The following is a 21,095-nucleotide window of genomic DNA, read 5'->3' as shown; positions in this document are numbered from 1 at the left end:
GACTTGATTCTGTGCCCGCAGCACCGGGAACCAGCTGACTTATTGAATACAAAGAACCTTTCCATAGTTCTGATCTGGGTCAGAGACTGACCCTGGTAGCACACTAGCCGCTGACCTAAACCCACTATCAGCACCGCAGCAACGGCTTGAATTCCTCTCTAATCTTTAGTGTATTTCAAATATGTGTCACCAGTGAACGGTTAATTAAACAACCACATATTCTGGCCTGACAAGCGTAAATCTTCATTTAATTTTTACACTCAAATTATTAGCATGTGTGCTTTCTGATAAAGCATTACACTCAACGCTGATTGTCTTTCTACATCCTAAATATTTTATTCTCTTGGGGGGGAGGGAATCTTGCTTTTGTCGGTATACTGTGCGTCAATGCAGAATCAGCCCACTACTTCCCCCTATTGAAAAAAGATGTGAAATGCTTGTGACAAAAAATCCACAAGGATAGATAGATAGATAGATAGATAGATAGATAGATAGATAGATAGATAATTGATTGATTGATTGATTGATTGATTGATTGATTGATTGATTTAACCCAGCCATGTACATATTTTGAAGTTGGTGAGCAATTTGAAAATGCATGCATTAAATAGGGTTATCCGCTCAACTCTTTTAAAAGTTTTTCTGGTCATATGTGGGCAAGGCCTTGTCAGAACAAGTGTGCAGAGTCAGCTTTGATGGTGATTTGTTAATAGATTCCTACTCACTTTAGACTTTAAATGCAGCGCCCATGTTGTACAATGTCACCTTTATCGACAATGAATTCAAAGCAGTGAAATGATTTCATTTATTTATTGCCAGATGTGGGAATTGTGCATTAAATGCCTGCAGCCTGCCAGCCCTTGACTACATAGTAGCCCGGTATATTTAGCTGACATTACTCCCACAGGTAAGGCAAACAAATATGGAACTATAACACAAGGCCCATAATCATCCGCCATTCACGATTCCATATCTCTAACAGCTCATTGTGCCACAGTAAATACTTTGTCGTTGTTGTATTCAATATGGTATATTTCCTTTTTTTCTTTTTTTTTACTCACACCACTTTGTTTAGTAAAAGAAACGAGACCGAGTAAATAAATGATAAAAACATAACAAAACCCCTTAATTAAATAGTGAATAAGATATAAAAGAACAATAAAATAGAATAACATGAGTCATGATGAAATTGACAAAATCAGAACAGAGACGCGGGGAAAAAACCTTTAAAAAAAGACAAAGATAATGGGTTAGTACGATAATCTCACTTAAATATGGAACAATAGATTTTAAAGCTATGTTTTAAAGCTTTAGATTCTTAATCACATGAAAGTGATTCCGTATTTCGTTTTCACAGAAATATTTGTTCGAGGAAAATGTTGCAAGTCACTGAAACTGAGAGAAAGTTGGCTACTCGGAAACTGTCAAGAACGATTGTCATTTCCTGACTTGGAGGGCGCGCCCCTACGAACATGCGCAGACTGGGAGGCTCCATTCACTAATCGCTTCCTGTTCCTGAAACAACGGATGTTATCGCGATAAATGAGTGCGTTCTCTTGCAGTTTGTTAGGGGCCCTGTTTTGGATACACGAAACAACCATCTATTATTAAGGGATTATTGAAGGAAAAATCCGGCGGGTCCCTCTCTTTTAAAAAACAAACAAAAACAAAGCAAAACTAGAGAAGCCCTCCGAACTTTGTCATGGTTCAACTTCTCGAGTGAGAGACTCAACCTGTGGTAAGCTGGAAGCAAGCTCGTAATTGCTAATGCTAGCTAACTTTAGCTTGGCTAACCCAGCTAATCCATTAGCTCGCAGCTACCTAGCCAACAGTTGCGTTTATGTTTGTGTTAGCTGAGTTAGCTGAAGTAGTCAGCTGACAAATTGAGCTCAACATATTTGGCGAGCTAACCTGTTAAAGGGTTTTGGGAAGTGAAATGACCAACAACAATGAGCAATGCGTCAGACAAATACATCCTACCAGTTAAATTGTTGGCTTGACTGATGTGTGAGACTTTGGGATGCTGCTAATTCAGCTTTGCCTGCGATGGCATTTTGATGGAATGCCATTATTGTGAACGCGTTTCTTAACTGTTGAGGTAGAGGCCACGAATAATAAGCCAGGGTTTCTTGCTTCTCGCTGCATTGTATATCACCACTATTAACCTTGTGTCATTTCTGTTAGAATTTTAATTTGTGCAAAACAGAGTAATGAAATGTCGTTGCTTGGTGCGACAATACGTCAAAACAAACAGAATGACAGCCCGCAGATCTTCTGCTCGATTGAATTCTCAAGCTCAGACGGGTCGTATTAAACAAGTTGTGGGTGCTCGTCCCTCACAACTCGACTGGTTTTCCCTGTTAGGTCAAGTCGAGCAGATTGACATATTTATTTCCTCCGCATTCGCCGACACGCCAGTGTGTGTGTGTGTGAGTGAGACAGGCATTTGCTTTGAATTGCGAGCAACGACGGGATCGATGCAAGTGTTGCTTGACACCTGTGTTGCAGCTTTTTTCTCCCCCACTGTTATCTTCGTTGCTTCTAGGGGATGAGAGGCGGTCGGCTATTGCAGCGTTCGTGGCTGTGGGCTCGTTGACTCTCTCTGTGTGGGCTCAGGATGGCGCAGGGAGGTTCTCAGCTAGACTACCACATCCTGCAGGACCTCAAGCAGCGCTTCCCGGAGATCCCGGAGGGTGTTGTCTCCCAGTGCCTTCTGCAGGTAGTCAGTACAGTCATACTGACGCACATTAACTAAGAAAAGCTGTTGGTCAACAGCTAGCAGGTATAGATGGACGTTTATGGTTTGAATAGAAAGCTGTTTTGCTTTGCATTATGTCATGGTTTGGTGTTGTTGGTTATTTGGCAGTGGATTGTGCATGGTTATTATTGTCTCTTTTGTTGCTCTCTGAACAGAAACAGTCAGATGTTTTGTTAGCTGCTGGTCTAAAACTGCATGTCAGAATGTGTGATCTTGCTTGTCTTGTTTCAGAACAACAATAACCTGGATCTCTGCTGCCACCTGCTGACTCAGGAAAGTAACAGATACCTCTATGGGGAGTTCCATCACAGTCCTGAGGAGGTGCGCCTGAGCCGGAACCACATGCTACACATCAGTCTGGGTTATCCGCCTGCAGAGGCCAGCCAGGCCAATGGAGGTGCAGGGAGGGTGGGGCGCTCTTTAGTGCACAGCTCCAGCGACACCCACATCGAGCCTCAGCGACCCAACTTCCCTGAGCCCCTCTCGGCCCCTGCGGCCATGGCCCCATCAGCGGGGTACAACCCCTTCTTTATGAACGATCAGAGTCGCTCAGCCAGCACGCCCACACCTCCACCCACCATGCCGGGAATGTCCCCCACCTACTCCCCTATCCCACGCTATACCATGAACCCTATTTCGGTCACCCTGCCTCAGAATATACCCAACGCCCCACAGGCCCTGCAGATACCCCCTGGGCATTATGGCAACAGCACCAACACCACCCTCTACATCCGCCCCTCGCCATCCCAGAGCCCTCAACCAGCTCCCTGGCCCTCATCTGGCACACCTGTGTATCAGCATCAGCAGTCCCCCTATAGTACACCCACTTATGGTTCCCCTTACAGCTCCCCCCAGCACCAGGTCCAGCCCCAAGGTCAGCCCCAGGCACAGCACCAAGCCCAGGCACAGCCTCAACCCCAGCACCAACAGTATGTCTTCCTCCCCATCAGCTCCCCAACCCTTCCCACCTTACCCTACCTCCACCAGCAGCAGCAACCCCAGGCGCAGCCCCCCCTCTACCGGCCCTACCTCTCCAAGACCTCCCTCAAGAACCAGATTGAGATCACACTGGAGGGTCCGCGGCCACGCAGCAGCTCCCCCGTGCATAGCCCCCACCCACAGGCCGCCCTCTACATAGCCACTAGCCCCTCCCCAAGCTCACCGTCAAGGGGCATCAGTATGAGCGGACCCACGGGTCCCGCCGCCTTCCATCCAGGGATGTACCTGCAGCACCAGGGTCCAGCACGGCCCCGGCCAGCCTCTTCTCCCCAGCCGGGCCAGCCGGCCTACACCTTCAAGATCAAAGTCTCCCCGGGCGGCCAGGCCCAGAGGCCACCAAGCTCACCGCCGGTGGCTGAGGCAGAGTCTCTCCTCAACATAGTGGATCAGGGAGAGCATAATGCTGCACCCCCACCAATCCTTCCCATCTCTGCCCTGCCAGGGAGTGTTGCCAGCCAGTTTCAGCACATGCCGCGGCGTTCTAGCTCAGGCTCCGATGACTACGCCTATACTCAAGGTAGGGGCATGTTTCTTTGTGTGTGCGTGAGTTTGTGCAAGTATGAGTATTGCTCTGCTGGCAGTGCTTTCTTCTTGGAGTCAGCATTTGGTGCACTGTTGTATCTGGTCTGTCTATAAGAAATGCAGATAGGCAACATGCTTCATGGGTAGAACCTGATTTCAATCTCCGCTCCGTAGCAGAGTTGACTGATACATTGGTTGGTAGGAACACAGTATAATTTCAGCATATAAGAAAAGGTTTCATTTTTGTTTTCCAAGACAATGATATGCATTCAGTTTTTATGTCTGGCATTCAAATTGACAACCACTTTTATCATCAGTATTCCAAAAAAAAAAATCACAAAGCTAATAAAATGAAGGTTACAGAGGTGTGGAAACTTGATTCACAAATCTGTGTAATTTGCCAAACTTTGGCAAGGTATCTGCCACAGAACATCAGATTATCCATGTGCTTTGTAGGTTGTCTCTTTAAATGGTTGTGATGGTAATTTGTCTTAGGCGCTACAGCCACATTGCAGTTTATGGTGGCAACAATTATTATCGCTACTCTTATCATTATTATTTTTTATATCATTATTGTCTTTATCATTATTTGGGTTATTCAGCAATGTCACCTCACTTTACAGGCATAGCTCAGAATTTTTGAAGTCTTTTGCTATTTCCCACTCTCTGGTGATCAGCACCAATTGATCAGTAGATTTAATCATCTTGTTCATCCATCTTGAATGTCATAGTGGACACACAGCTCCTGCTTGCCAGATACAGTGCAGTGCAAGTCATCGGGGGCTATTCGCAAACAGTTACGAAGGCATTCCATGGTCAACCCAGGGTTGGAGACTGACCGTGTTCCGTCGTCCCGGGATGATAGAAAATGTGTTTGGGACAAACAGAAATCTTACCTGGACGCCTCCAGGATGAAAAGAATTTTATAAATGTTCTGTTTATCTATTATTTGTTTATTTATCTGTCTATTTATTTATTTATTTATTTATACTATCGCACTTAGCAAATGACAAACTGAACCAAGCACTGACTACAACGGAGTGGGTCTTCTCATGCTGTTACTATAGGTACTAATCACTGGCTGGCTACTCAGCGCGAGACGTGAAATGCACCTGCGGTACTGGTCCGTCGATCCGCTCAGTCGCCAACGGCTTGGTGGCAGGACCTCACAAATGTGTTGCACTGGTTAATCAAAGCACAGATTGAGCATTAAGAGGGCGCAGCATCGCCTTCATCGAACCCGAGTAGGCCCACAAACCCCGAGTCTAAGATAAGGGCAAATTAAAATGGATGTATTTTTTTATTAGTCGTTGGATTGGAAAAAGTCGTGCCAGCTTCTTGCTAATAGCAAGCTAACTTTAGCCAGGCACTCTGATTAATAGCGGATGGGTTGCGGGTGGTGAAATAATACATTGTTAACGAGGAAAATATTAATTACATTCTCTAAAATGTGAGCATAGCAGAGAGGAGAGCTGTGGTCCACAAACACACACACACACACACACACACACACAGCGTTAATTTCCCTCTCAGACGTTAAGAGAAGCTCTGGCCTCTACCTTATGATGCTCAAATGTTCTTGTAAAATATTGTTTTTGGCGAGAAACTTGAATAAACATGGCTGTTTGACGGAGAAATTTGTTGATGTTTTCACCTCAATACAAAATAAATATTAGAGAGGAATTATAATCTGTTTGGGCCGTTTATCCAATTTCCCCTCGAGGTTGAATTAAGTATTCTGATTTTGATTAACTTCCTAACATTCATTCTAAGTTGTTTAAATGAAAATGCAATAATTTATTTCCTAATCAGTTTAATAGAGTGTTTTTATGCAAATAGTCACTATAGATGACATTAACTAAGTAAAAATACAACAGTCATCATTTGGGATGGTTTACACTGACTTGGGGATGGTTCAGATTATTTTTTGGAATGGTTCCGGGACGGTGGTGAAAAAAGTTAGCCGGGAGCCCTCGGTTAACCCGAAGCATAATACACTGTTGGTCTAGCAACGTGAATTCCAGTGGTTGTTTAAAAGAACATAATGACATTTTATTGCTAGATCCCCTAGTGCATTTGACCTATGTTCCCCGCTTTTTGCGGTGGAGTTATTTGCCACAACTCATTGGTAAGCTGTATTGAGGGAAGTGCAAACAGAAAAATGGCACAGCAAACACCCAGCAATTTATAAAAAAATACAACTTTTAACATTTTGAAATAACTTGAGTTCAACAGTTCACCATGATAGCAGCCAAACAGTGAAGTGATTGTCGTTTTCTTTTTTGTGTATTTAAACTGAATTGTCCCCCATGACTTACATTGTAGCAAAGCTGCTGACATCATAAACTGGCAACACTGTTTCATCGAATGGATCTCTGGTATTTGGATTGCTCTTGAGGATATTAGCTTTAAAGTCCATTCTGGTTTGATGTGTTTGTGTGTTTGTGTGCCTGTGTGCGTGCTCTATCCACCCAGCCCTCCTGCTCCACCAGCAGGCCAGGATGGAGCGGCTGCTGAAGGAACTGCGGTTGGAGAGGCAGAAACTGGAGCAGCTGAAGGCAGATGTGAACAACATGGAGTATGACGCCCTCCAGAGACGCTTCAGACGCGTTAATTCCACCAGCCTGATCCCCAGAGTGAGGCTCGCACACACATACACTGATCAGCCAAAACATTAAAACTGCCTGCCTAATATTGTGTAGGTCCCCCTTGTGCCACCAAAACAGCTCTGACCCGTCGAAGCATGGACTCCACAAGACCTCTGAAGGTGTCACCTGGTATCTGGCACCAAGATGTTAGCAGCACAGCCTTTAAGTCCCGTGAGTTGCAAGGTGGGGCCCCCATGGATTGGACTTGTTTTTCCAGCACATCCCACAGATGCTCGATCAAATTGAGATCTGGGGAGTTTGGAGGCCAAGGCAACACCTAGAACTTTTTGTCATGTTCCTCAAACCATCCCTGAACAATTTTTGCAGTGTGGCAGGGCACATTATCCTGCTGAAACAGGCCACTGCGATCAGGGAATATCATTACCATGAAGTGGTGTACTTGGTCTGCATCAATGTTTAGGTAGGAGGTACGTGTTAAAAGTAACATCCACATGAATGCCAGGATCCAAGGTTTCCCAGCAGAACATTCCCCAGAGCATCTCACTGCCTCTGCCAACTTACATTCTTCCCTTAGTGCACCCTGGTGCCATCTCTTCCTCAGTTAAACAATGCACACGCACCCGGCTGTCCACATGATGTAAACGAAAATGAGATTCATCAGACCAGGCCACGTTCTTCCATTGCTGCATGGTCCAGTTTGGTGCTTTTGGCAGTGGAAAAGGGTCATCATGGGCACTGACCGGTCTGCAGCTATGCAGCCCCGTATGTAGCAAGCTGCAATGCGCTGTGTGCCCTGACACCCGTCTATCATAGCCAGCATTAACTTTCTCAGCAATTTGAGCTACAGTAGCTCTTCTGTGGGTTCGGACCAGACAGGCTAGCCTTCGCGCCCCACGCGCATCAATGAACCTTGGGCATCCATGACCCTGTTGCTGGTTCAACAGTTGTCCCTCCTTGGACCACTTTTGGTAGGTACTGACCACTGCATACCAGGAACACCCTACAAGACCTACCATTTTGGAGATGCTCTGACCCAGTTGCCTAGCTATCACAATTTAGCCCTTGTCGAAGTTGCTCAGATCCTTACGCTTGCCCATTTTTCCTGCTTCCAACACATCAACTCCAAGAACTGACTGTTCACTTGCTGTCTAATATAGCCCACCCTTTGACTGGTGCCATTGTAATGAGATAATAAATGTTATTCACTCACCTGTCAGTGGTTTTAATGTTTTGGCTGATCAGTGTACACACTCAAACACACACAGCATGAACTCCCAGCTAAATGTAAGCAAGCACACACATGCGTACATACAAAAAGCAAATCATGTCTGGTTTGAAAAGTGAAGTTCATACTCTTGCACACACACCACTCACAGACACTCGCACACCCTCTAGATGATTGCAGTGGGTCAATTCCACCAGTCTGATTTCAAGTGAAGTTCCTGCGTGCACACATACACACACGATCCAAGATTTGAACTCCACCAGGGTCATTCCCAGTGAGGCTTACACAGCCACACAGAGACATACACCATGCAAGAATAAACACACTGTTGACTGATACTGGTATGCACATACAAACACACACACACTATGTATAAAATAAACAAATAAAACCCCATTGCAAGATAACAGGAACTGGCAAGAGATGTGCACATCCACACAAATATACGCACACACAGGCACACACCACTATTAAACAAGTGGGCTCATCTCCGGATAAAAGGAACCAATTAGAGATGCACGTAACACACGTACACCAGACCTAAATGTATTGCCAAGATATGCACAAGCGCATCACATGCACACACCAAACCAAAACCAACACCTATTGGCGAAGATTGCATCATACAGGTGACAAAGGCTGTTGCATTTGTGAGGAGTTTAGAAAGTCGGCTCTCTATTTCAGTCTAGTCTAAGTGGGCTGTGTGTGTTTTCTCTGGTTGCAGCCTGAAGAGATGACCCGATTGCGGAGTCTGAACAGACAACTCCAGATTGATATCGACTGCACCCTGAAGGAGACAGATCTGCTGCAGTCTAGAGGTATATATATAACACACACACACACACACACACACACACACACACACACACACACACACACACACACACACATGAACCTACTGACACATGCACACTCATGCACACACAGGCTGTTGGAAGTGTACTCCGTTTTTATTTATTTGGGAGTATCTTGCCAGACTGGAGGTCTGAAGCAGAGAGGGGCTGACCCCAAAGTGATGGATGAGACTCTTATCAGGCGGCCTATCTGATTTCTGCTTTCATCTACAGGGAAGTTTGACCCGAAAGCCAAGAACAATTTTTATGACAATATCGAGCCCGGTCCTGTTGTACCACCCAAACCGGGCAAAAAAGGTGAGAGCTGTTTATTGTGAGGTCAGGATACATTAATGAAATGATTTATTGACGTCTGTTTATCAGTTGATTTTGTTTTTGTTTTGATAATATATATATATATATGTATACACACACACACACACACATTAAGATTCCGCTCCTCATTTGTTGAGCACTTTGATCAACACCATTGATGGTTTCCGGGGAATAAAAGGCGCTATATATATATATATATATATATATATATATAATCCAGTGAGACAGTATAAGCCTGTTTCATGCCATAATCAATCATCAGCTGTCGATAAACCTACTCAGGAAAGAACATACCATTTACTTCCTTGTCATGCACATCACGTGCACAATCTCCAATAGGGAAGGGAGAGGTGCGACATTCAAAAATGCGAATTTAAAAAAAAAACATATATATATACACACACACACACACACACACAACTTCAGGGAGATGTTGCATTGAAATCATCTTGGGTCGTAACTTAATGTTGAAAGTGTGAAAATTTGGGTTCCAATGGAAAAGCAGAAAAACACTCGCCATGTTTTTCCGAACCAAGGTTTTCATTCACCTTGTTCTATTCAGGACTATTTCTCTGACATCTGTCACACAATGAGGTCTTTTAGTTCTTTTTGTTATTTTTTTAGTCCAAGGCCAAAGACTTGACTGACATTGGCTTATGTGTTCTGCTTTACAACCCTTGTTTGTATGGACACGATATGAGGCACGAGCTATGTAATGGATGCCCGTGTCTGTTGACCTTCACATCTGAATACTTGAGGCTTGAATGCATGCCTCATGTTTGTTTCTCTAGTGACAGTCGTTGTTTAATCCACCAATCGAGGAGATCCTATTCAAATGGCTGTTGAGGTGTGCGCTTTATGACACGGCTAAGTAATCTTTCATTATATTTCTTTTCTTCGGCCCGTCAGAGGTGGAGCCGGGCCCTAAATCGGTGGGGGCCCCGCAGCGGGACGAGGACTTCGAGGGGGCTCAGTGGAACTGTGAAAGCTGCACCTTCCTCAACCACCCTGCACTCAACCGATGTGAACAGTGCGAGATGCCGCGCTACACCTGAGCCTGGCGCTGCGTCGCCGTGCCCAGTCCTCTGCCCCGCCCCCTTTTAAACTCTCATTCTGAATGGAACTTCCTCCCTATGTCTACGGGCCCGTTCCCCTGTCAGTCTATGAATCAGACCCTCCTACCTGCTGAGGAAGAGCCACTACCCCATCCTACCCCTACAACCCCTGCCTTCCAACTCCACCCCCCACCTTAGATCCCCACCACCAACTTGCACCAGAATCTCCTGCTCCCTGGCTCTCTTTAGAGGAACCTCTGTGCACTTTGACCCTTGTTTCCATTCTCAGACGACAACGCTTTTCCAGGGGGATAGCAGCAGGGAGACTGTTCCCATGGCGATGTTGTTTTTTTTTTCCTCTTTGATTTAAAAAAAAAAGGGAGTGACAAGCTGCGACCTGGATAGCAGGTGGGTGGGGCTACTGATCAATCAGAACGAATGAGAACTAGGAAGAGGAGCCGTTTTACCGAGTGAACATTCCGCGCAAAAAGGGTGACTGTCCTGTTTACACACGACTTGCACCCATTCCTGACTCAACAGAAAAAAATTGAGGCACTTACCCCTTTTTCACCAGGAATTGCAACTCCTCTACTGGGACAATGAACGAATGCAATGGCATAGAGGGTCTGACTAATACAATATGTAGACTGTACACTGTATCTGGCTCTGTATAAGAGCTCCTTTCATTGAATGAAGAACACTAAAGAGACTCGCCTATGACATATTCCTGGTACTTTTATGCATATTACGCCACACTGTATTCCATGTCCGAAAAGATGTTGATATCCTGTGCAAATGCCTCAAGTTGCTGTACTTAATAAAGGAGCTGATTCGATGTGACACCACGACGTACAGCTGGCATGGCGGCATATTTCATGAGACGTGTCATAAATCATGGATTAACTTTTTATTCCAAATGAGCCACAGTCACTTTTTTTTTAAATTTCTTGTTTATTGAGTTAGTAAACAAACCAACAGGCATTGGACACACACTGCAAACAATGCTAGTGTGTACACATACTTTCTCACACACACCGCAAAGAAATATTCATCTTAACAAGCAACCCAGCTAGTGTTGAGTCAGAAAAGCCTTTTTTTATTCCCTTTTTGTGAAATCAGTGGAAATACTGACGCGAGCTGAGAAAATATTTGCGCTTGTTAATGCAGCTTGTTCTCGCAGTTGTCTTGAATCAAGCCACAGCATCCTGATGCTCAAGGACTCAAATCTGTATTATTTTGTGAATTGTTGTCCCTTGTCAGAAATTTCTCAAAACAGGTGAACCTGCAGAAGAGTTTCACTCTGTCGGCAGATTTATCTCGTTCTAAGAAAAACAAATCTGGACTCAACACTAAATAGACTAGTTAAGATGGACATTTTTCATTGTGTTGTGGGAGTTGGAGGGGTTTTTGACCTCCAAAGCTGGTCTGGTAAATGAGGAGAGGTCCGTGTTGTTACCAGAAGCCAAACGGGGGCCTTGAAAAGGGGCTTGAGCGTTCCAGCACGGAGTTCAGCTTCTCACGACCACACTGTCCTTCCTTCTCTCGCATTTTAAAACTCCCCAGTTTCCACTCGTCGCAAGCGGCTCCCAATTTCACTGTACACCTCATTTCCTGCACACTTTTGACGGACACACACACAGGGCGGGAGAAAGCTCTTGGGCGTTTCCTCGCCGATCAAGGACCTCGACGTTAAAGACTACTTTGATGCAAAGTCTACTTTGATTTTTGTAGAAACTACTAGAATATATATGAGTATATCGGCTCATACTGTGTCACAAGCTCTGTACTCTTACTGGTGTCTGCTGTACTGTTAAGAGGCCTGTATAGAACATTCCCATTCCCACAAGTGGGGAGATAAGGGGGCATCACATGGGGCCGCTTGTGAGCGCATGCTTCTGTGATGCCATGGCGTAGACATGCACATGCTCACTTGACGGACTCGGGTCATTTGCCCTCTTCCTTCCCACTCGTCTATGTGGAATGAATAATACTTCAAAGCGCTGTAATATCTGCAAATGCTTACATATCGTACAACTGCTTAGAACAACAAGCAGGTGGTATAGCTTGGGTTATGCTGCAGGGTTGAGTTAGTGGCGAGAGGTCATAGGTGACGGTTTAGTGTGTGTGTGTGTGTGTGTGGGTGTGTGTGTGTGTGTGTTGCGTGTTGCAGAAACTATTCAGTAACCAGTCACATGTTCCTCAGTGCTTGGTTGTTTCAGTATGACAATAAACCACCATTTGGCCGACCGCAGGGCAATGTTTCATTGATCTAAGTGGCCTCTGTTTATTGCCGGTAAACAGGATCTGAAACCCTCTCTGCAGTTCTAGGAAAGCAGGGTAAAAGATGGGAAAGGCCAATCTACCGGAGCTTCATTATAGCACGTGCATTCACCCTTCCAATACACAATAGATGATTGGAAGAAGAGAGGAAAAACCAAGTTACTGCATGCTGTGTGTCTTTGAGGATATGCCACATGCCCTGTTTCCTTAGGTGTGCCCAGTTTGGGTGCGTAGTGCGAGTCCTTTTGTTCTGTTCAGGATATCACTTCAATGGGATTTCATCCCCCCCCCCCCAGATCCCTTTGCTCTCTGGCTGGTCAGAGCCGATGTCACTCTTAGCCATCCCTGCTATGATTGGTTAATTAGTCCACAGTCTTGCCTGAGTTAGGGGATCAGTGAAAACCCATCTGTTCTGTCAGGAATTTGTGCCAAAGAAATAAGACCTACTGGAGCGCACATTTAAAGGGGACGGCAGACTTTTCTGTTCAATAGTAGACTTTCACTTCCCCCCCGTTATTGAATTCTGCCCCACAGCCAGGTTTGCTGCTGACTGTGCTGCTAAGACCGTATGGTGAATTAAATCCAATGAGGGAGGATCACAGTATCGAGAGCAAGAGTTTTTCAGTTGGTGTTGTAGATGGTGAAATCCTGCGGTGTTTCTGAAACTAACAATAAGGGGGGGAGGTGTTTTAGTTCCTTTCCCAATCTGCGGCGGTGCATTGTGTTAGACTGCTGAGGCTTTCACTCATGCAATGACCTACTATGCTGCTTTCTTTTTTCTTCTGAAAGTTTGAACTCAAAGGGGGAGGAGAGCAAGGCCCTCGTCTCGCAAGACACCTAATAGTAGTCTTCGTAGTTCTTTGGGTTGAGGCAGTACAGGATGGCCCCCCCGAAAGCGAAGATGGTGGAGCCCCAGGCCAGGCCGTAGCCCCAGTTGAACTCGTGGTACACCCTCAGGCTGACCGCCTCAATGAACTTGATGGGGAACAGCACCAAGCTGCAAGCCTGAAGCACCGCTGTACAGACAGAGAGAAGGAGAGAGAGAGAGAGAGAGAGAGAGAGAGAGAGAGAGAGAGAGAGAGAGCGAGAGAGAGAGAGAGAGAGAGAGAACACTGACGTCAATGTCATCACGATACAGTTACAAAGAAAATCTGTGCCTTGTTTCAAAGGAAACGGCTGCTTTGGTTGTAAGCAATCACATACCCCACCTGCTGTGATAATGAAAATGATAGTTACATTGATAACGATAATAAGCCTCACTTACATTGCAAAACCTTCTAACAGATAGTAAACATCCTAGTTACGGAGCAAAACGCTCTAACATTTATACATCAAACTGTTATGTTTCAAACTGTTCCTCACAAAGGGATTCAGAGAACATTAATTACACCAATAAAAAACACAGAACAAGTGGAACAGGAATTCAAATCGGGAAAGTTAAATGGGAGTTAGAAGACACGCAAGATGACAAGGAATCACAAACAAAGAACAAAAGACACCCTGTACAAAGTGACCCTCTGAAAGTGATTTAATGATGTTGTTTCTAAACTGTCTCAGGTTGTGAATTAAGTGTGTTGAACAGAAAAGCGTGGGTACTATTACAGGTAGTATAAGTACTGTGAGCCCATTCTCGTCCCGCCGCCACAATATATTGTAGCGAATTAGGGGGGAGGGGGGGGCAGCCGGGAACTGCCGCTGCAGCCGGGACACGAACCCGCGTCTCCCGCACCACGGACGACTACATTAACCAGTCAACTAAAGGGTCCGACCCATTAGCCATGCAGCTAGCGAGTCTAGTCATCCGTGGTTGTTACACTACCCCCCCTCCTTTGGGACTCCCACCCCGCACTTCAGCATACCAGCTCCCCCATACCTCTGGGCACACGTGCTTCTGAAGGCCTCGTGGTCTCACCGTCCCACTTCTGACACCAACGTAGTGAATTCAGGGGCAGCCGGGAAGGGAACCCAGGTGCGCTAACCAGTCAACTAAAGGGTCCGACCCGTTAGCCAACCGGCTAGCGAGTCTAGTCATCCATGGTTGTTACACTACCCCCCCCCTCCTTCGGGACTCGCACCCCGCACTTCAGCATACCAGCTCCTTCATACCTCAGGGCACATGCGTTTCCGATGGCCTCATGGTCTCATCATCCCACTTCTGACACCAATGTAGTGAATTCAGGGGCAGCCGGGAAGCAAACCCGGGTCGCCCATGGTGCGCTAACCAGTCAACTAAAGGGTCCGAACTGTTAGCCAAGGGCTAGCTAGTCTAGTCATCCGTGGTCGTTACAATATTAACACTATTGACAAAGAATTAGTGTGGTGATGCAGAAAGGTCCCATCGGGGTTTGTATAGAGATACAGCAGGTTATCCCCTGCCCAAACCTTAATGCCAAATTTAACCGCTATCTCACCTCAACCCCCGACCCTGAACTTAACCGCTAGCTAACCTGTAAGTCAATTAATATTCGTATTTCCGGGCACAAGTTTAACGTCATCGGCATCTATGGAACACCCACCGCGTCTCCATACAGACGCCGACTGGCTCGTTGCGTGTGAGCATAGCAACGCTTTGTCGATAGCGTCAGTGTAGGACGGTGTGGGATGAGGCGTCGTATGACCCCCCCGTATACCTGCAGCAAACAGCATGACGGCTACCGGCTTGTAACAGCGACTCCTGGAGCTGACACACACAGACACCAGGGCCACCAGGAAGGACAGCAGGATGAGGGCCACTCCTCCAAGTAACAGGGCCAACGTGGCGATCTGCCAATCTGGAACGAGAGAGAAAACAAGACAAGCACAGGAACACGGAGGGGAGGGGACGGGTTGTTAGGGAAAGGGGGAGGAAAGGTGGGGGGTGGGGGGGTGTGAAATCACACTGAGATAGCAAATGACATGGGTAGCTAAAACAAGGCTACTCTAAAAGGAGCCAAGTCTGTCCTGATGACAGGAGGGAGAAGATAGGAGAGGAGGGGGAAGAAGTGGAATGGATGAAGAGAGAGAGAGAGAGAGAGTTCTGTTGATTTACTATGCAGTTTATCTTATTTCTGCTTCATTTATATTTAGATCTATACTATGAAAATGTCCATATGTTTATGTATATGTATGTATATGTATATGTATGTATATATATGTACATATATATGTGTGTGTATGTATATGTGTATGTATGTATATATATATGTATATGCATGTATATGTATATGTATGTATATGTATATGTATGTCATGCCAGTAATGCTCCTCAAATGAACTGAATTGAATTCGGTTCATTTCAGTTTAACTGAGGGGAGCGAGGGAGGCTGAGAGTGAGAGAGTAAAAGAGAACAAGGAGTGACGTGGGACAAACTGTAAGAGAGAGAGCGATAGAAAGAGTGGAGGAGTGAAATGGATAGAGGGATTGACACAGGACAAACGGGGTGTAAAGTGAGAGTGATGTAGATAGGCAGTGAAAGAGGTCAAAGGTCATGCTGGCGGGCCTCGATAACAGGGCCACTCGAAGTCTCGCAGGCGCGGAAATCGATTCCAGTGGCTCGAAGAAAGGAGGAAAAAAAGTCTGGCGAGCAACTTTGTGGCGAGAGGAAACACAAAGGCTGTTTGTGGCGCTGAGGCAATTCCTCATGTGTGCACATCCTGAGAAACTGGCAGCGATCTGACAGGGGCCACTGGGGATCCACTGCTAACGGTGGAAGAATGTGAAAGATGCAGCGAATAACACTCAACACCCGGTACGGCTGATCCCAGCTAGCTAGCTAGCAAACAAACAAGACACACACACACACACACACACACACACACACATATCAGTGCAAAGTGATTCTGTGGGGGTGACTCGGATAATGGGTGTCCCACCCGGCTGGCTGATGCCAAGTCAGCAGCATTCTCAGAATATCATTCAGAATTACTCTGAAAACACTCAACCACAGCACAGAGACTGGAAATAGCTCTCTCTCTCTCTCTCTCTCTCTCTCTCTCTCTCTCTCTCTCTCTCTCTCTCTCTCTCTCTCTCTCTCTCTCTCTCTTCCTCCTTGCTGGAACAGACTACCATCAGGGAGATAAAATGGGAGACAAAAAGCCAATGGGGCAAAGGAGAAAGGAAATTGCTGCGTAACCGTAAGTGACTGGAGTGGAAAACAACAACAACAAACACTTAAAGCTGAGGCCGAGGTAGGGAGCTGCAGGATGAGTAGTGATAAGATGAGCTCCGAATATCAATTTGCCAAGAGATAAGCTGAAAACTTAATTAGCGTTGGGAGGCTACCCGAGGACCGCCGAAAAGATAAACCGGGTGTCATAGCCGAGAGATTCTTAACCTCTCTCTCTCTCTGTCTCTCTGTCTCTGTGTGTCTCTCTGTCTCTGTGTGTGTCTCTCTGTCTCTGTGTGTGTCTCTCTGTCTCTCTGTCGTCTCTCTCTCTCAATTCAATTCAAATGGCTTTATTGGCATGATGTAACAATGTACATATTGCCAAAGCAAGTGTCCAAACATTGAAAAAGAAAAGCCAAACATCGGTTGGAAAACAACACTGAAAACAAACACACTACAACAAAGAAACATAGCACTGCAAACAAAGAAACATAATACAAAACAAAAGAACATACTGTCATCGACTATGGCAGTGACAACGTGTATCAGGTGACTGTCACTCACTGCCCTCACTTTATGGCAGGCAACAACATGGACCTGCTGCTAACTTACACTCACTGCCCCTCACTTTATGGCAGGCAGCAACATAAACTGCTGCTAACTTACACTCACTGTCCCTCACTTTATGGCAGGCAGCAACATAGACTGCTGCTAACATATACTCACTGTCCCTCACTTTATAGCAGCAGCAATATGGACGTAATGCTAACCTACACTCGCTGTCCCTCCACTTTATGGCAGGCAGCAACATGGACCTGCTACTAACCTACACTCGCTGTCTCTCACTTTATGGCAGGCAGCAACATAAACTGCTGCTAACTTACACTCACTGTCCCTCACTTTATGGCAGGCAGCAACATAGACTGCTGCTAACATATACTCACTGTCCCTCACTTTATAGCAGGCAGCAATATGGACGTGATGCTAACCTACACTCGCTGTCCCTCACTTTATGGCAGGCAGCAACATGGACCCTGCTACTAACCTACACTCGCTGTCCCTCCACTTTATGGCAGGCAGCAACATAAACTGCTGCTAACTTACACTCACTGTCCCTCACTTTATGGCAGGCAGCAACATGGACCTGCTACTAACCTACACTCGCTGTCCCTCACTTTATGGCAGCAGCAACATGGACCTGCTACTAACCTACACTCGCTGTCCCTCACTTTATGGCGGGCAGCAACATAGACCTGCTGCTAACCTACACTCGCTGTCCTCACTTTATGGCAGGCAGCAACATAGACCTGCTGCTAACTTACACTCACTGTCCCTCACTTTATGGCAGGCAGCAACATAGACTGCTGCTAACCTACACTCACTGTCCCTCACTTTATGGCAGGCAGCAACATAGACTGCTGCTAACCTACACTCACTGTCCCCTCACTTTATGGCAGGCAAGCAATATGGACGTGCTGCTAACCTACACTCGCTGTCCCTCACTTTATGGCAGGCAGCAACATGGACCTGCTGCTAACCTACACTCGCTGTCCTCACTTTATGGCAGGCAGCAATATGGACGTGCTGCTAACCTACACTCACTGTCCCTCACTTTATGGCAGGCAGCAACATAGACTGCTGCTAACCTACACTCACTGTCCCTCACTTTATGGCAGGCAGCAATATGGACATGCTGCTAACCTACACTCACTGTCCCTCACTTTATGGCAAGGCAGCAACATAGACTGCTGCTAAACTACACTCACTGTCCCTCACTTTATGGCAGGCAGCAATATGGACGTGCTGCTAACCTACACTCGCTGTCCCTCACTTTATGGCAGGCAGCCACATGGACCTGCTACTAACTTACACTCACTGTCCCTCAACTTTATGGCAGGCAGCAACATAGACCTGCTGCTAACTTACACTCACTGTCCCTCACTTTATGGCAGGCAGCAACACAGACCTGCTGCTAACCTACACTCGCCTGTCCCTCACTTTATGGCAGGCAGCAAATACCACTGCTGCTAACTTACACTCACTGTCCCTCACTTTATGGCAGGCAGCAACATAGACTGCTGCTAACATACACTCACTGTCCCTCACTTTATAGCAGGCAGCAATATGGACGTGATGCTAACCTACACTCGCTGTCCCTCACTTTATGGCAGGCAGCAACATGGACCTGCTACCTAACCTACACTCGCTGTCACTCACTTTATGGCAGGCAGCAACATAGACCTGCTGACTTAACTTACACTCACTGTCCCTCACTTTATGGCAGGCAGCAACATGGACCTGCTACTAACCTACACTCGCTGTCCCTCACTTTATGGCAGGCAGCAACATAGACCTGCTGCTAACTTACACTCACTGTCCCTCACTTTATGGCAGGCAGCAACACAGACCTGCTGCTAACCTACACTCGCTGTCCCTCACTTTATGGCAGGCAGCAACATAAACTGCTACTAACTTACACTCACTGTCCCTCACTTATGGCAGGCAGCAACATAGACTGCTGCTAACATACACTCACTGTCCCTCACTTTATGGCAGGCAGCAATATGGACGTGCTGCTAACCTACACTTGCTTGTCCCTCACTTTATGGCAGGCAGCAATATGGACGTGCTGCTAACCTACACTCGCTGTCCCTCACTTTATGGCAGGCAGCAATATGGACGTGCTGCTAACCTACACTCGCTGTCCCTTCCCTACTTTATGGGCAGGCAGCAACATAAACCTGCTGCTAACCTACACTCACTGTCCTCACTTTATGGCAGGCAGCAACATAAACCTGCTGCTAACTTACAGCTTCTTTGGGTCTTCCCTAGTAAGACGGGGTAGTTTTTTCTTCGTGTGTGTGTGGTGTGTGTGTGTGTGTGTGTGTGTGTGTGTTGTGTGTGTGTGTGTGTGTGTGTGCACTTGTGGAAGCAGGAGGCCCCGTGTGCAATCAGACAGGAGATGTTGTGATAAAGTATTTGATTACACGAGAGGAAATCATCCAAAGTGGTTGGTGGAAATCAATACATAAACATCAGAGTCCAGATGGGATTTTCGGCGTTAAACAGGCGGAAAAGTTCATGCCAGAAGGTTTCTCACAGCCGGAGCTTCTTTTAATGGCTTTTGATTTTGTTTTGTTTTTTACATTTGAAGTGTGTGTGTGTGTGTGTTTGTGTGTTTGTGTGTGTACACGTGTGACACAACAGCTGCACCATGCACTGGAAAATTGTTAAAACATGACACCGAGTGTCCTTGTTTCAGCTGAATTCTGGGTAATTCATTGTGCTACTGTACATAATCAGGCCTGGGAAAAGGAGATTGAAGTTTGCCAAGAGAATATTTCCTCTCTGGCGAAGAAAAATCATTAAAAACATTTCAACCGGTGGAGAGAAAGTGACAGATTGTAAGCTCCTTAAAAATACGGTTCCCACTCCGGTTGGAGGGGAACTGGGTTCCGCCAGCCAGGCGGATCGAATCTAAACAAACATCGGCGATTCTGACCAAATATGGAGCTGGACGGCCGGAGTTTAAAAATGGCCCTGTCAACCACAGGATGTTGGAGGGAGCCCACGAACAGCAGAGCTCCCGGTCCCCGCTGGCCTCCGGCTTTCACAACACAAGGCCCCCTGAAAGAATGACCCCGCGGCCATCTCTACCGCGGGGCCCGGGTCAGAGACAGAGAGACAGAGAGAGAGAGAGAGAGAGAGAGAGAGAGAGTGAGAGAGAGAGAGAGAGAGGAGAGAGAGAGAGAGAGAGAGGAGAGAGAGAGAGAGAGAGAGACAGAGAGAGAGACAGAGACAGAGAGAGAGAGACAGAGAGAGAGAGAGACAGACAGAGAGAGAGAGAAGAGAGAGAGAGAGAGAGGAGAGAGAGAGAGAGAGAGAGAGAGAGAGAGAGAGAGAGAGAGAGAGAGAGAGAGAGAGGAGAGAGAGAGGAGACTTCTCTCCTTTCAGTCCAGCCAATCCTTCAAGTTATCTCCTCTCAGTCAATTTGGCGCCTAAATGGACCCTGGGGCTGAGACAAACCCGGTGCCTTATCGACAGCCTCTGTGAACAGTCTGGATGCAGGGGTGGGGGGGGGGGCTCATCCCATCTCCCCAGATTTGGTGAGAAGACGGGGCCTCCGTGCGCCGCCATGTGAGGTAGGAACAGGGTGAGCACCAAGCCGAGCAGAAGTGCTGGAGGAGCTTGAAGGGCAGGAAGGAAGCGCCAAACTATTAATGTGCACCCGGCGTGATGACAGATGGAAACGGAGATACGGCGCGTGAGATCCCATCTTGAGCATTAATTACGGGTCCCCACGGCGGCGTATTTCAGCGCTGCTAATCGAAAATCCTTCGGCCCCACCCCCCCCCGCTCTCTCTCTCTCTCTCTCTCTCTCTCTCTACTCTCT

General features: G+C 46.6%; 2 protein-coding genes across 2 annotated transcripts in view; one reads left to right on the top strand and one right to left on the bottom strand.

The window, feature by feature from the left end:
- Positions 1-1,583: 1,583 nt before the first annotated feature.
- tab3 (TGF-beta activated kinase 1 (MAP3K7) binding protein 3) lies at positions 1,584-11,165 on the top strand. The gene is made up of 7 exons (XM_056277003.1): positions 1,584-1,738; positions 2,546-2,719; positions 2,990-4,274; positions 6,755-6,915; positions 8,838-8,931; positions 9,181-9,264; positions 10,192-11,165. Exons 2-7 carry the CDS (start codon positions 2,618-2,620, stop codon positions 10,335-10,337), a joined length of 1,872 nt encoding a protein of 623 aa, XP_056132978.1. The 5' UTR covers positions 1,584-1,738; positions 2,546-2,617; the 3' UTR covers positions 10,338-11,165.
- A 1,746-nt stretch (positions 11,166-12,911) lies between these two features.
- The window catches only part of tmem47 (transmembrane protein 47), a 9,939-nt gene continuing 1,755 nt past the window's right edge, over positions 12,912-21,095 (bottom strand). Inside the window, exons 2-3 of the mRNA XM_056277004.1 lie at positions 15,248-15,388; positions 12,912-13,633 (exon numbers count right to left, since the gene is read on the bottom strand). Coding sequence (XP_056132979.1) covers positions 13,455-13,633; positions 15,248-15,388 — 320 coding nt within the window. The 3' untranslated portion in view covers positions 12,912-13,454. The remainder of the gene's footprint in view (positions 13,634-15,247; positions 15,389-21,095) is intronic.

Source organism: Lampris incognitus, chromosome 3 (genome assembly GCF_029633865.1).
Source record: "Lampris incognitus isolate fLamInc1 chromosome 3, fLamInc1.hap2, whole genome shotgun sequence".
In the NCBI taxonomy this organism is placed as follows: domain Eukaryota; kingdom Metazoa; phylum Chordata; class Actinopteri; order Lampriformes; family Lampridae; genus Lampris; species Lampris incognitus.
This window is presented reverse-complemented; position numbering and strand designations above follow the sequence as displayed.

Coding starts and splice junctions, on each gene's coding strand:
- tab3 (XM_056277003.1), top strand. CDS start 2,618: ATGGCGCAGGGAGGTTCTCAGCTAGACTACCACATCCTGCAGGACCTC. Junction 2,720..2,989: donor TCTCCCAGTGCCTTCTGCAG/GTAGTCAGTACA, acceptor GTCTTGTTTCAG/AACAACAATAACCTGGATCT. Junction 9,265..10,191: donor ACCCAAACCGGGCAAAAAAG/GTGAGAGCTGTT, acceptor TCGGCCCGTCAG/AGGTGGAGCCGGGCCCTAAA.